Source organism: Nelumbo nucifera, chromosome 4 (assembly GCF_055504915.1).
Source record: "Nelumbo nucifera cultivar China Antique chromosome 4, China Antique-T2T, whole genome shotgun sequence".
Taxonomy (NCBI): domain Eukaryota; kingdom Viridiplantae; phylum Streptophyta; class Magnoliopsida; order Proteales; family Nelumbonaceae; genus Nelumbo; species Nelumbo nucifera.
In genome coordinates, this window is record NC_142652.1 from 16,710,617 (window position 1) to 16,727,057 (window position 16,441).

Here is a 16,441-nt window from a genome sequence, read left to right on the forward strand (position 1 = left end):
TTCAGACTGGACAAGAGCATAGACCTCCTGAATTGAAGGAAGATCCTTAGAACTTAGAATTTGTACTCTGATGGGTTCATAGATACGATTGAGACCATGTAAAAAGGCAAACACCCTTTGCTGTGAGACAAGTTTCTTATACAATTTTGCATCTTCCTCACACTTCCACTCAATGTTCTGGTAATGGTCCAGCTCCTTCCAAACAGTTGTCAGGTCAGAGTAATAAACTGCTTGCAGTTGATAAATTTTGGCATAGTGTCGAAGTTCAGAATATGTGGACTTTGCCTGATCCCATATCTCATTTGTAGTTTCAGCCCACATGAAGTTCTTCCTTATTTGAGGTTGCATGGAGATCAAAAGCCATGACATAACCATACTGTTCTCCTGATCCCATTTATCATGTTCTGCATTTCCAGAAGGTGGTTCTTTGATTCTTCCATTTATGTAGCCTACTTTTTCCCTTGCAGTTATATATAGTTTGATCCCCCTTGACCACTCTAGGTAGTTTAACCCGTCAAGAGGAACAACAGCCATAGGGAAGGATAGATCACTGTTCCCACTCATTCCATTCAGCATTGTGGAGATTCCAGATGTAGCTGAATCTTCACTACTCATGATTCTCAGTTCAGAAATACACAAAACCAAAGCACAGTCTTACAGAGCTGCAACAGTCCACAACAAGACACTTGCTGATTTTCGGCCCCACAGAGAACCAAGCACAAACACTGCAACTGCAGTACTAGGGGTTATCACCTACACTGTGTAGGAGTCCACAAAACACTATACGAACTGCACATGCAGTGTAACCAGGTCTGAAAGACCTACAGTTCACAACTTTGATACAGCTTCTCATCCCAAAAAAAAGGACACAGTAGGAGTAGCAATACGAGTGGTGATTCACCACACCAAATCGGCTGATATCCACTTTCCAGGGCAGCCGAACAGTCACTCAAGTTCTAGGGTTCATCAACAGCTCCTTAGAGTGCAGACTAGGGCAACATACAATCAGAGGAAGGGGAACAGTCCCTACTCAGATTCTGGAACATTAACAGTCGTGCAAGAAGCCATAAACAGGAAGAGAGAAAAAAAATCTCAGTACCAGCAATAGGCAGCACAGTCATCAGTCATGAACTCGAACTTCCCTTCAGGTCAGATTGCAATAGGCAGTTCAGTCATGAACTCGAACTCCCCTTCAGGTCAGATTGCAATAGGCAGTTCAGTCATGAACTCGAACTTCCCTTCAGGTCAGATTGCAATAGGCAGTTCAGTCATGAACTCGAACTCCCCTTCAGGTCAGAGTCTTCCTTCGAACATCTGGGATGGATTTCTACAGTCCTCTTAGCCGAAGCAACCCAGTTACCAACAAAAATACATGTAGCCGAACCCTTTTTCTGTGCTAGGAAGTTGAACAGTCAGCATACTTGTAGCAGAGCCCTACTCGGCAGTGGAGACTAACCGCAGCACTAGAAAAGCTTCCTCTTCCTTGTCTTCGAGCATCAGTACTATAGCTCCTTCGCAGCAGAGGAGAGAGACCTCAGCTAGTTGTTTTCTAGGCCTGGACGAACAGGCTCTGATACCATGTTGAGTAGGAGACCAAGAAGAAGAAGAAAAGAAGAAGGAGAAAAGAAGAAGAAAGAAGAAGGAGAAGAGGAAGAAGAATAAGAGGCAACTGAGTTAAGGCCTCAACCAAACTTAGCTTCAGTCGAGTGAAGCTTTCTATTTATACTGTTCTGGCCGTACATAACAATATGTATACAGAATTACGAAAATACCCCTGCGGGTACTAAGCCTGTGTACAGTACATATAATACACCTGTTAACACTACTGAACTGATAAGATAAGAACACTGAATAGATAAGACTCTTACTAATCCCTACTACTGAAAGCAGATAAGGCAAGAATACTGAATAGATAAGATAGGATGAGAACACTAAATTGCTGCTGCTGCACTAAATTACTGCTGCTGCTGCCGGCGTCCACATCAAAGGGCTTGCTTACATGGCTTTCTAGAGCGAATTTCAATTTATGTATAATTGCATTTGAGCTCTGCACTTATCCCCCTCTCTTGTCTAACTTTGGTCTGTGTTTCCCATCACCTATTGTTTGGTAGAGAACTCAGGCTGCATCAAATACCATACCGATATCTTGCAAATGTAGTTGGACTGAATCTGGTCTAGGTACATAACTTTAAACCAACCAAATGGAAGCATTAGTATCTCCCCGCCTAAGATTTTGTTTGTGGTCGTTTTTAATGTATTTTTCCTTTTCTGACGTATTTTATTTATCTGGGTCCAGGGCTCATTTTCTAGGAGTTTCGTTTGGCTTTTTCATGCTCAGACAAGTGGGACAAACAAAATTCTCTTTGATTCAGTTACTGATTATAAAAGCCCTAGCTTTACTATGACTTTATGCACACACTTCATATTAACCACCAGTCAGGAAACTTATCTGTTTCTTTCCAAAGCTACTTCAGAATAATAGGAAGGTTCTGGAGCATTGGTAGGAATATTTTAGCCTAGTTTACTTATTAAATTTTTTGTTGGTTTAATTACTAAAACAAGACATTGGCAATGTAGTGGATATTCTTTTGGTTTGAACTGAATATTAGAATGTGCTTCAACTTTTGTACATGGATACACTATTGACTTTTTGTTCCGTATTACTTAGGGTACACCGTGCAGGACCACGGAAACAGATATACTTTGAACCTGAGAAAGTAAATGCTGGAATTGTCACTTGTGGTGGGCTCTGTCCTGGTCTTAATGATGTCATTAGACAGGTTTGGCAAGCATGACTTTGTTGACCCTGTACTTTTTTTCTCAGTAAAGTTGTATATTTGTACATTCAATTTCATGTGTGAGACAGGCTAGGGAGGAGATGTAGATGTCTATTGCAAGAGATCTATCACTGTGAAAAACAATGCTAGTCGATTGAACCATGCCTGCATAAAATGGCTTTGGTTTAGATCACCTTCATCTGTTCTTGAGAGGTTTCCTAAGATATAAAATTTTGGGGCCTCATCAGTTTTATCAAAAGCCTTTTTCAATAGAAAACCACGTTTAATTAATTTCTAGTAGGAGTACAATATATGGTATTGTGATCATGTGTTGTTTTTTCATGGGAAATTGATCTTGTAGTACTCAGATCACCATTGTCATAGACAGATCAGTCAGATTGTTCAGACTGGGAACCAGCAACCAAAATGGTTCTTGGGATGCCTGGTTCTTAGAAATGTTTGACTTGGTCAAATTTCCCAAATACATGCCAGTAGGTGTTATACATATATTGCTTTAAGCTTATTTTGGTGCAAAATAGTTTTAAAAGATAATCTGGAACCATTTACTATTTTTCTAATTTTGTACATTTGTGGTCTTTTTATTGTTTTGAGGGAATTGAACAGTTGACCAGACAATCTAGCTGTTCAACCTGTGACCCAGTGGCTAAAACAATTACGTCCAATCTGAGTTTGGAAAATGGTATCACTTGGACTTTAAATGGTCATCCTTAAGCAGATTATATAGACAGAAGCTTTTAGGGATCAAGACCCAACATTGAGGAGTCCAACTGAGAAAAGCTATGGGACAATGATCATGTGATGACAACCACATGCTTTTAGTATATTCTTCTTGACCAGATGCAAAGAATATGATATATTTTCAGGAAAAAGAATGCCACAAATAATTATTAAATACTAACTGATCACAAGATCTTTGAATTGGACAATATTCATTGCTAGGACCCATTAACTGATGTATCTTTATATGCTTCACATGAGATGCATGTTGAGATATTGTCTTAAGAATAGAAATTAGAGCTTTGACTCCTAGATTCAAGAGTATCCTCAACCTACCCTTATTGCCTACATTATCTCCTGAAAAGTTTGGAAGTACAACAAATGAGCTTTAATTAATCACTCATACATGCAGAGCATTCTAATCCATGGACTTTTTTTTTCTTGAGATATGCTACACTGTTGGACAAAAGACCTAATACTACATTTCATGATAGTGCAGATAGTTTTTACTCTTGAACTATATGGGGTTAAGAAGATAATTGGGATTCCATTTGGGTATCGTGGATTTTTTGATCAAGGATTACCTGAAATACCAGTGAGAAGTTCTTCCTTGACTGCTTGACATCATATTGTTAGTCCCACCCTTTTCATTTATGAACTTAAAGTTGTATTTTATTTTTTCCCAGCTTTCCCGCAATGTAGTTCAAAACATTAATCTTGCTGGTGGAAGCTTATTAGGGGTTTCTCGTGGGGGTGCTAATGTCAGTGAGATTGTAGATAGCATACAGGTACAATATGATATAACATATTTTCTAATTAGCAAGTTTTGTTCAGTCAACCTTGTCATGCTTACATCATATTGGTAGTATTCATTATAAACTAAGTGATGAATTTAGGCCAGGGGAATTGACATGCTTTTCATACTTGGTGGAAATGGCACTCATGCAGGAGCAAATGCAATACACAATGAGGTAATATTATCTGTTTCATTTGTAATTTCAGAAAGCAGAACTACTTTTATGAGGATAATGTTACTTTTTTGAAGCCTAGAATATGTTACTTCAGTAACATTGTTTACAGAAGAGTTTCTTTTGTATCTAATTCCTTCCGAAGACTATCAAATACTACTATTTTCCAACTAGGTATATGTTGGAAAAATGTCTCTATTAGGACTGTAGGATCAGGTTGGGTATATCTAGATATGAATTCAATCCATTAATACACAGACTTGATTCATATTGAATAATTTCTCAACAATATCAGCCAAAATGACTTCAAGAGACTTGACAGTTGAAACTACAACTAATTCATGCATATATTTTTCAAAAATAACGAGTTATGTTGTACACATGGCAAGGAATTTTAGGCTCTAATTTGTCATATTAAGGGTTCATTTGTATTGGTCGCTCAGCCTTTCTCAATATTGAGTGTCGTACTGCATATTTATTTTTTATATGTTCAAACTCTTCTGACATATACAGAATAGGGATTATGGTCCAATAAAGGGTGTCCCCTGCATCATCCGTCTAGCTATCATTTAACCTTTTGGTTTCCAAATCATTATATTTATAAGAACATAAAAACGTATACCTTGATTTTGCAATATAATGGTGTGACTCCTCTATTTCTTTCTTTGCACACAGTGCCATAAGAGAAAGATGAAAGTATCTGTTGTTTGTGTCCCAAAAACAATTGATAATGATATACTTCTAATGGATAAGACATTTGGATTTGATACTTCTGTAGAAGAAGCTCAACGAGCAATCAATTCTGCATATATCGAGGTAAAAAGGATAGTTATGTTTGCCTAATACCTAGCTTCTTTGTAACTTTCTAGATTGTAGACTAGAGGAGAGTTTACTTCTCTATATCTTGCACTAGCTGGAGAAATTTTTAATTGATTTCTCTCCAATGCCTACAGGCACATAGTGCATATCATGGCATTGGCCTGGTAAAATTAATGGGAAGAAGCAGTGGTTTTATAGCCATGCATGCATCACTTTCTAGTGGACAGATTGACGTCTGTTTGATTCCTGAGGTGTGTATCATTTATGATCTGTACTCTCTCTCTCTCTCTCTCTCTCTCTCACACACACACATACACACAACATACACATGCCATACTATTTTCATGGGGATAACTTTCTTAGTAATCCAAGTGCAGGTTCCATTTAAGTTAGATGGACCTTATGGTGTCTTGCAACATTTAGAGCATCTCATAGAGACAAAAGGGTCAGCAGTGGTTTGTGTGGCTGAAGGAGCAGGACAAGTAAGTGAATTATATAAGCATCTCCTAACAAGGTCCACTAGCAGAGTAGACTAAAAATTGTGTACTATCTTTGTTACTTCTAACATATTATCATATGGATTCCTACTAGAATCCTTGGCACATTGGTTACTAAAAATTGTATGTATTCTGTATTGGGCCCATGTCTCAGGAAAAATAATCAAGGTGAGTAGTATGATACCTAATACTATAGTCCTCAAAGTCTGAACTACTTTGATAATTGTTATGGATGCTCCTTGTGCCTAGATACCTGTTCTACAACATATACCACTTATCTCCTTGGTTCATTTTCTGTTTGAAACACATAAAGTACCCACAACTTGGTTTAGATTGGTAGATAACTGTTGCCGGTCAAAATGGGCTGAGGGCAACACTGTCAATTTGCTCCTAAGTCGAGGTGTGGTCGAGCAGTCCAAGGCCTGAAGTGGCCGAGGGTTGGTAGGCCTGTCCTGCGAGGAGTGAAGAAAGGAGAACGTCAGAGGCCCCGGGTTTGTACCCGAGGCGGAGACTCCGACGGTCAAGTTAATACGAGTGCGATGCAAAGTGGACGAGGCCTGAGGTGTGAACACTCAGATGAGGCCACAAAGGAGACTAAGAGTTATAAAGTTTATGTTCTTGATTCTGTAGGGACCTTCTCAGTTAGAGCCGAGCTTGCCTACACCGGGCTCGGGCACCATGACTTTTCTAAGGATGAGGTCTCCTTCTCTGTAGTGTCTCTCTTTCACCCTTAAGTTATAGTAGTGAGCCACCCTCTACTGGTAGGCTGCCACTCTGACATGTGCCTGTTCTCAAACTTCTTCAAGAAGGTTTATGTTGGTTCTGAGCTCTTCGTTGTTCTTGGCTTCACTGTACGGTTCGATTCGAAGCGTTGGCTGGTCGATCTCTGCTGGGATGATGGCCTCGGTGCCATAAGTTAGGTTGAATGGGCTCTCTCCCGTGGCTATCCGAGGTGTCGTCCAATAGGCCCATAGGATGCTGTTCAGTTCATCGGCCCAGAGGCCTTTGGCTCTATCGAGTCTGGTTCAATCCTTCTAGGATAGTCCGGTTGGTGACCTTGGCTAGGCCGTTAGTCTGAGGGTAGCCTACCGAGGTGTATTGCTGCTTGATGCCGAGAGAGGCACACCATTCTTGGAACCTTGCATCGTCGAACTACTTCCTATTGTCGGTGACTAGCATGTGGGGGAGACCGAAGTGGCAGATGATGTTCTTCCAGAAGAAGTTTTGTATCATTTTGGCCGTGATGGTAGCTAGGGGCTCGACTTCGACCCATTTGGTGAAGTAGTCGATGGCGACGGCGAGGTATTTTCCGTTTCCTGTGGCTTGAGGGAAGGGGCCGAGGAGATCCATGCCCCACTTGGCAAAGGGCCAAGGGCTGTTGAGGGCCGACAAGGTTGTGGCTGGTCGGTGGGAGATGTTGGAGTGTCTCTGATATCGGTCGCATTTTCGAGCAAAGTGTAATGGGCGGCCTGTCGTCGGATTTGTAATGGGCAGCCTGTCGTCGGATTTGTCTAGCTTGGTTTCTGTCATCTGGCAGTTGTTCGGTTAGGAGGAAGGCCATGATGGGATCCATCTAGGACAGCTTAGCTTGTACTGGGAGGATTTGAACTTCTTCAATGGAGGGCTGAGCTAACTTCTCCACGTGGACGGTGCGACCGAGGGCTACGCCTGAGGTGCTTGCTAATTTTGATAGGGCGTCAGCTCTCATGTTCTCGGATCGCGGGACTTGCTGCAGGGAGAAGTGTTGGAAGTGGCGAGCGAGCTCTTGCACTTTGGCTAGGTACTTGGTCATGCTCTTCTCCATGGCCTCGTACTCACCATTGACTTGATTCACTACCAATTGGGAGTTGCTGAAGACCTTAATGTCTTGTGAGCCGAGGTCTTTCGCGAGTTGTAATCCTGCGAGGAGGGCTTCATACTCGACCTCATTGTTGGATGCCAAGAAGTTGAACATCAACGCGTACTCTACTTCGGCGTTGTATGGGGTGAAGAGTATGAGGCTGGCTCCACTTCCCTTGGAGTTGGATGATCCATCGACAAACAACTTCCAGGTAGGTCGAGCTCCTTCAGCCGGCCCTTTCTTCCTCTTCTTCTTCTGGGGCTTGGCAAAGGGCTCGACTGAAGGTGCACTCTGCCATGAAGTCAGCTAGGGCTTGTGCTTTGATTGCGGGCCTCGGTTGGTATTGCAGATCGAACTCAGACAGCTCGACAACCCACTTGATTAGTCATCCCGAGGCCTCAAGCTTGGTGAGGACGGCTTTGAGGGGTTGATTGGTCAGGACCGTGATGGTGTGAGACTGTGAGCTTGAAAATATGGCCTGAGCTTCCTAGCCGAGACCACTAAGGCGAAGGCCAGTTTCTCCACTTTGGGATATCGGGTCTCGGCATCGTAGAGAACCTTACTAACATAGTAGATTGGCATCTGTACTCCATCTTCTCTAATCAACATCGAACTGATGGCCTCGTCCCCGGCCGAGAGGTATAGGTACAACACGTTCCCTGGGAGTGGCCGAGTGAGGAGGGGAGGCAAGGCGAGGTAGGACTTTAGCTCTTCAAAAGTGTGCTGGCACTCTTCCGTCCATTAAAAGTTCTTCAGTTTCTTGATGGCTCGGAAGAAGGGCAGACAACAGTCGGCCGACTTCGACATGAAGCGGTTGAGGGCAGCCACTCGGCTGGTAAGTCTTTGGGTTTCCTTGACCGACCGAGGTGGTGCCATATCCAAGATAGCTCGGATCTTCTCTAGGTTGGCCTCTATACCTCGCTGCATGACGACGAAGCCTAGGAACTTGCTTGATGTGATGCCGAAGGCACACTTGCTGGGGTTGAGCTTCATGTTGTATCTCCGCAAGGTGTCAAAGATCTCGGCCAGGTCAGAGGTGTGTTGGTCGGCTTTCAGGCTTTTCACCACCATGTCATCCACGTAGGCTTCGATGTTTCTCCCCATCTGGTGTTTGAAAACTTTGTTTACGAGGTGCTGGTAAGTGGCCCTAGCGTTCTTGAGGCCGAAGGTCATGACCTTGTAACAATATGTGTCGTGCTCGGTGATGAATGAGGTCTTCTCTTCGTCCTCGGGGTGCATCTTGATCTGGTTGTATCCGGAGAAGGCATCCATGAAGCTAAGTAGCCCGTACCCTACGGTGGCGTCGACGAGGTGGTCTATCCTCGACAAAGGAAAACTGTCTTTGGGGTAAGCTCAGTTGAGGTCTGTGAAGTCAATACAGATCCGCTATTTCCCATTAGCTTTCTTTACCATAACCACATTTGACAACCAATTAGGGTAATGTACCTTTTGAATGAAGTGACATCGAGTAGCTTGTCAACTTCCTCTCCTATAGCCTTCCATTGCTCCGGTGCAAAGTTCCTCTTTCTTTTTTTTTTATCAATAACAACATATTTCATTAAATAAAATAAGGTTACAAAAAAAGGGGAGCTAAAGAATCTTAACTCCCCAAGGAAAGGATAAATCCCAAGCTGAAATTGAATAAAACAATTACAACTGAGCCTAGAACCCAGAAATCCTATTCACTCCTTGCCTAGCCAGACCATCAGTAAACAAGTTTGCACTTCTCTTAACCCAATTACACTAAACTTCCATATTCTTAGACAACCATTTGAATTTCCTTTCTCATTACTGAAACTCCAGAGCTTAGAATTGTCTTCTTTCAACCAGTTCACTACCACCACAGAATCTCCCTCTACAATCAGCTTCTTGACCTTTAGTTCTTTAGCCCTTTGTACCCCTTCCAAGGCTGCTAACACCTCAACCCTCAATGAATCCCCCACTCCAATTGAGCTAGAGAACATAGTTGTTATATTACCATTCTCATCTCGTAAAACCCCCCCAATACCCGAAGGCCTTGGATTCCCCATGCTACTACCATCAAAATTAATTTGATAAATCCAGGAAGAGGAGGATTCCATGTAATATTCAGGGTATTCTTAGCCGAGACTGAATTTGCAATTTCTTTCAATTTCCTTAACATATCATCTGTTGAAAAATATGTGAACTCATCCATTGTCTTCAACCAGTGTATTACCCTTATATGGATCACTTCCAACATATTTTCCAACCCTTTCTCCTTTTCTGAGAAAATCCTTGAATTCATTTCTTCCCATATTGTCCAGCAAGCAGTAGCTCTCACACACCTCCACATGATCCTTGATCTTTTTGTTGGGCAGTTAATAGAGGAAGAGGTAAACAAGCTTTGCACATTCGTTGGGGGAGTCCACCTGCACCCAAACAAAGAAGCAAACCATTCCTAACAGCTCTACAGAGAATACACCAGTGTGGAGAGAAACAACTATTGGGCCTTTTTCTTTGAAGTAAGTCACCTGTGTTAATTTTTTCCAGAAAAGCTTCCCAACAGAAACTCCCAACCCTCGGAGGTATAGGTCAACACCACACATCCTTGACAGGGAATGACAAGCCAATAGGACTTTCTAGATGCAATAGGGCTTTAAAGAAGGAGGCACAAGTAAAGGATCCAGAAAGAGACAAGGTCCAGATCCTACTATCTGTTTTTGTCGGCTCCGAGAAGACCCCATCAAGAATGGACAGGAGGTTAGAGGTACAATTCAGTTGTGTCCCTAAGGGCTCTTCTCAAACCCAAGTTCCACCCAAACCCAGAATTTGAATTTGAGGGAACAAGGAAAGTGGCAATTGGTTCATTTTTGAAGGTGGAGTTTGCAAAAAGGGCCGAAAATTGGTCTTTCAACGAAAGATCCCCAATCCACACATGTTCCCCAAACTTAATTGAGTTACCTAAGTGCAAATCATACCTGATCCAAGGAGAGAATAGAGGCAAAATAACATGGATTGATTTCCATGGTGATGCTCTTGTTGCCATAGCCATAATCCCAGAGTCCCATCCATTCACTGCAAGCCCGTGAATACTGCCAATTATCTTAGCCCACAAATTTTCCTTTTCCAATGAGAATCTCCACAGCCATTTCCCTAGTAGTGCCAAGTTCCTCTTCCTAATATTCTCAACCCCTAAGCCTCCCTCCTGCTTACTTCTACACACCACCTCCCACCTAACCCTATGATCCTTTTTCTCCTCCCCAGGCTCCCACAAGAAATCTCTCATCAACTTTTCCAACTTGTTAGCCACCCCTGCAAGCACCTTAAAAACAGAAAGGTAATAAACAGGCAGGTTAGCTAAGGTAGCCCTAATTGGGGTGATTCTTCCTCCTAGAGATAAATAATTCTTCTTCCAAGATGCAAGTCTCTTTTCAAACCTCTCCACAACTGAAGTCCAAAAACTTCCTTTCTGAGGATTATCTCCAAGAGGAAGACCGAGGTAAGTTAGAGGTCAATCTGACACTTCACATTCCAAAATGTTTGCACGTGCAAAGATCTCACTTTCCCCCATACTCACACCCACCACACAACTTTTATCAAAGTTAACTTTTAGATTTGACATTTGCTCAATATGTTGTAAGTGTGTTTCAAATTCCTAATCCAAGTCATGTCCCCTTCCTCACAGAAAAGAATTGTATCATCTGCGAACTGCAAGTGTGTGAGTGGTATGTTCTCTCTGCCTACCCTCCACCCTTTGATTAAGCTCCTAGAGTCTGCCCTAGAGATCAATCTCCCCAAGACTTTAGCAACCAAGGTGAACAAGAAAGGAGAAAGGGGGTCTCCTTGTCTTATTCCCCTCAATGTCGGGAAGAAGTCCACCACCGTTCCATTCACCAAAATAGAGTAATGGCAAGTCCTAATACACCCTAACACCCACTTGCACCATCTATCCCTAAACCCAAAATTGATCATCACCTCTAGTAAAAAGGACCAATCTACCAAGTCATAGGCTTTTTCCAAATCTAACTTACAAACCACACCATTTTTCCTTGATTTCTTGAAGTCCTCCACACTCTCATTTGCTATAAGTATTTGATCAGTTATCTGCCTACCTCTCACAAAAGCTTCTTGGTTATTTGACACAATGGTAGTGAGTACCTGTCTAATTCTAATAGACAAGACCTTCGCAATGATCTTATACAAGCTATTAACTAAACTGATTGGTTTGTAGTCCCTTGGGTGGTTGCTTCTCTCTTCTTGAGAACCAAAGCAATGAAAGTAGAATTCAACCCCGGATTGATCTCTCCTCTTCTGTGAAACTCATCAAAGACCATCATTAGCTCCTCTTTCAAAATCTCCCAACAGTCTTGATAGAATGCCATCGTAAAACCATCTGGGCCTGGTGCTTTTGATCTATCCATAGAGAATATTGCCTCTTTGACTTCCTCCATTTCAAACTTTCTCTCCAACCACTCCCTATCCCTTCTACTTAGATTTGGCCACTCCATCCCCTCAATCCACACCCTATTACTTAAAGGCTTCCTATAGATAGATTTAAAATGGTTTGCAAAGGCCCCAACAATCTCACCATGATTAGAAATGATTGTCCCTTCCACTTCCAAGCTTGAGATGAGATTTTTTCTTCTTCTCCCACTTGCCATAGCATGAAAAAATTTGGTATTCCTATCCCTTTCCTTTAACCATTTACACCTTGACTTTTGCTTCCAACTAATTTCCTCCTTGAGCAATTCATCCTCCAATTGTTTTGGCAATTTCCACCTTTGTTCTTTGTCCTCCTGTGTAATACAACCCCTCCCTTCCTTCACATCTAGATCTTCTAGTTGTGCAATCACAGCTTGCTTCCTTTCTTCTAGCCTCCCAAATTCAAGCTTATTCCATTCCTTAATTTTTCCCTTCAAAAATTGTAACTTCCTATGGAACCTCATCCCATACCATTCTACTGAGGGGTCACTTTCTAACCACCATTCCTTGATTTTATTAATGAAACCTGGGTAGTGTAACCACATATTTTCAAATCTGAACGGGGCAGGCCCTGTATTTCCCAGTTCTTCCTCTCCAATCATAATAGGCCAATGATCTGAGGTTACCCTTGGAAGTATCCTCGAGGTCAAATTACCCCAAGGTTTCTCCCAATCTACTGAGAAGAGAAATCTATCCAGCCTAGAACAAATGGGATTAACTTGTAGATTGGACCATGTGAAGTTACTATGCACCATAGGAATCTCTTTAAGTTCAAACACCTCCACAAACTGGTTAAACTTCCTCATGCTTGTAGTCACCCTCTGCCTAGGATTATTTGTTTCTTCTGAAAACCTGACTACATTAAAATCACCTCCTGTACACCAAGGTCCTTCTCACAAACCCCTTATATCCCCCAATTCTTCCCACAGAACCCTCTCTCTATAATCATTAGGCCCATAAACATTTGTTAAAACCCATTCAAATCCATCCTCCACTTGCCTAAACTTCAAAGATACTGAAAATTGGCCTATCAATTCTTCCAATCCTATGCAGACCTCATTCTTCCAAAATGTAATTATACCCCCTGCAGACCCCCAAGAAGGAGCAGTAACCCAATTGATACCCCTAGCTCTCCAAATACTCCTGGCCCATCTAGCATCAAATTCTGCTCTCTTAGACTCCTGTAACATATTGCCTAAACTTCAAAGATACTGAAAATTGGCCTATCAATTCTTCCAATCCTATGCAGACCTCATTCTTCCAAAATGTAATTATACCCCCTGCAGACCCCCAAGAAGGAGCAGTAACCCAATTGATACCCCTAGCTCTCCAAATACTCCTGGCCCATCTAGCATCAAATTCTGCTCTCTTAGACTCCTGTAACATAACTATATCTGGGTTTATCTTTTTAATCACCTCTTTAATTACTGCTCTTTTCCTAGCACTTCCCAACCCTCTAACATTCCAACTGACAATTTTCATTCTGCTCTCTTGTTTTCCTCCCCCAAACCCAATAGGTCATCACTTAACCCTTCTTTCCCTTTGACACCCAAAAGCTTGTCCCCTCCAGCATCCCTTATTAGTCTTTCGGCCTCACTCAGTTTCCTCTTCCTCACCTTACCTTCCTCCTTTTGAAAGAAAATCTTCAGATTATTTGGGTTTTTCAAGCTACACCCCAGGTTCCTCACAAAAGCTGCCATTGAATCTTCACTATTCCCCTCCCTCACACTTAACTTATTGGGATTTCCTTTCCTACTTATTCCCTCACCACTTCCTACACCCTTGTTCTCATTTTCTACACCTAGCCCATCTGCCATCTCCTTCTGTAAGTTATTTTCCTCAAATTCATCCACTAGCCTCTTTAACATTTCCCAAATTCTTATATTTCTCTCTATTGCCTCCTCCTCCCTTTCACCTTTTTCAATGTCATCTCCACTTCTACCACTCTCTTTTCTTCCTTCTTCTCCAACACGGGCTCTGTCCTCTGGAATGGGAAGGGAATCTGGCACAACAGACAGAGAGCAGTCATTAGTAACAAAAATCGAATTGACACAGATACCTGAGTTTTGTTGGTTATAGGGGGAACTGCAGTGACTGGTAATAATGTCTGTTATTCCCTGTTTTGGAGTGTGAATGTTATCTATTTCCTCGGCTTGATTCTGAATGGACAGCTTTCCTTTCTCTTGTATAACACAAGTAATACTTCCCACACCCTGTTGTTTACCCCTTACTGACATATTGCTGGGAAGCATCAGAAACTTCCTTACATATAGCCTGCCTTGGAATCTGGTTTGGCAATGGTTCTTCTGGTTGAGAGCAAAGGTTTCCACCCCCAAAGATTTTTCTGTGCTCAGTTGCGTCAGCCTCCTCTTCTCTATCAGGTCGAGTTGTTACACCATCAATAATGTCGTTTTCTACTTCTGTAAAAAATTGTTCCAGGTCTAGATTGGCTACAATCTCTTCCATCTGCAACTCCCTTTCCGCTACACTACCAAGACTGGAGGAAACTTCAGAGTCATCTTTGTTGGTGAAAACGGGGTCACTGTAACTTTGGAGGAGAAGCTTTGAGGTGCATCTGAAGACACTGTCTTTAGAACGTTATTTGCCCCCACTCAGTTTTACTAAGTTTGCTGTTGGGTTACAGGCAAATTCGTTCCCAGGATACAACAGAGCCTTGGGCGAGAATCTGCAACCAGCAAAGTTGAAGAGTCTCCAAAAACCTTCTGTGAGACTGTAGCAGACCGGACTGAGAGAGAGAGAGAGATAGTGAATTTCGAAATTGTGTGTTTTGGAGTCTGATTCATGCTCCTTAAATAATTTGTGAAGAGGTATGAAGAAAAGGTAGGTGTTGGTTTAGAGAAGGCACCTTGAACAGTCACAATTTCAAACATTGTGACTGTTTAAAAAGTAGTTAACGGTTAACTTTGAATTGTGCCTCTTTATCACACCCGATCGAATCATGACCATTGATCTCATCAACGGTCAGCAACGCACCAAAACCAAAGCCACCCAACGATCAGCAAAGTGTGCATCTAAAGCGCCTCATTGCGCCACACACACGCGCGCACACGTTGCGCGGTATCAAATCCCCATACTCTCCTCTACTAATTCCAAGGAGTAAATTAGCTCTTAATGAAATACTGAAAACAAAACTTATAATTTTCCAATGTGGGACAAATTCAAAACTGGGTTTTGTAAGAGAAAAACTGATTTTTCAATCAAGTGTGTAGGTGCAATTTCTCATGTAATTGACCAATCAAACCCATTGGATTTAATCTCTTATGAGGTTAAAATCCAACAATCTTCCCCTTCAACCTCCTCCAAATTGCAAGCTACCCAACCTTCATCCACTGAGTCCCTCTCCGCCACATTTGCTTGTGCATACCTAGGGTTTGGGCGGTCTGAATAAGAGTGACCATCAAAGTCCGAAGCCACGTCTGTGCGAGGTACCCATTGTAGGAAACCCCTTGAACCCTGTTCAGTCCTTCGTGACTGTCCAACCCGAACTATCTTCGTTGGAGAAGAAGATAGACAGAAGTTGCTGTCTATAGTCGCGAGTTGCTTCCCCTGACCCACGTGATCACTTAAACATCACGTGGGTCGGTCTTCACACCACTGGTTAAACCGCATCTACCCCCGGTTGGTTCAGAGCAGGCGGTTCTCATATTGTAATTACTCGACCCACTCCCCCTCTTGGCCACATCAGCATAGGAAACCCGGCCCTCTTTTGCTCCTAATTCAAAATTTTTTGAATTTTTTCCTTTAATTAGCTTACTTGTGCCTTGGTTTTCCTTGGCTGACTTTACAGCTTCCCCAAATAAATCTCCTTGCTCGCCAATAACTCTCACCACCGGTTGCATGCCACGTGTATACCAACCTGCCACCTCAGCATCTTCAACCTTTGTTCTTCTTCCCCAAAGAGTCGCTTCTACTTCCGAAATCAGCCAAACACGATACCAGTATCCATCAGCTAACACATCAACTGATCTGGGCAGCAACTCCGGTTTCACCCCTGCAATTACCTGAAAGTTAAACTCCTCCATGGCTCCTCCCAACAACTTCACTATTTTCTCCAGGTTCGACACGTTCCATAGATGGAACGGAAGACCTCACAACTTGAGTATGAAACTTCCAGGGTTGAGTTCCATTTCATTACAGAGTGGCTTCCAATTCTAGAGCTGGAGCAGACCCTCTTCAGAATCCAACGTAGTGAGATCCCACTGCTCATCACCTACGTCAAGGATTGCCTTCCTTTCAGAAAAGGGCTTCAACGCAACATTGGATTGAGTCCCTACGTTGCACACCACTGTATCCAACACTTTTCTCCAATCCTTCACTTCCTTATTAGCTGTTGCCACC

At 42.4% G+C, this 16,441-nt stretch overlaps 1 protein-coding gene across 6 annotated transcripts in view; it reads left to right on the forward strand.

Moving 5' to 3' along the window:
- The window catches only part of LOC104598147 (ATP-dependent 6-phosphofructokinase 5, chloroplastic-like), a 51,566-nt gene that overhangs the window by 13,579 nt on the left and 21,546 nt on the right, over nt 1-16,441 (forward strand). For 5 of the 6 annotated variants that reach the window (XR_016085486.1, XR_016085483.1, XM_088903103.1 and 2 more), the window contains exons 5-11: nt 2,669-2,780; nt 4,015-4,110; nt 4,202-4,303; nt 4,412-4,486; nt 5,159-5,299; nt 5,437-5,553; nt 5,680-5,784. Coding sequence is in view for 4 of the 6 variants with exons in the window: in XM_088903103.1 (XP_088759229.1) it covers nt 2,669-2,780; nt 4,015-4,110; nt 4,202-4,303; nt 4,412-4,486; nt 5,159-5,299; nt 5,437-5,553; nt 5,680-5,784 (748 nt within the window). In the remaining 2 variants the exon portion in view is untranslated. The remainder of the gene's footprint in view (nt 1-2,668; nt 2,781-4,014; nt 4,111-4,201; nt 4,304-4,411; nt 4,487-5,158; nt 5,300-5,436; nt 5,554-5,679; nt 5,785-16,441) is intronic. The other variant, XM_088903105.1, reaches the window with a different exon arrangement.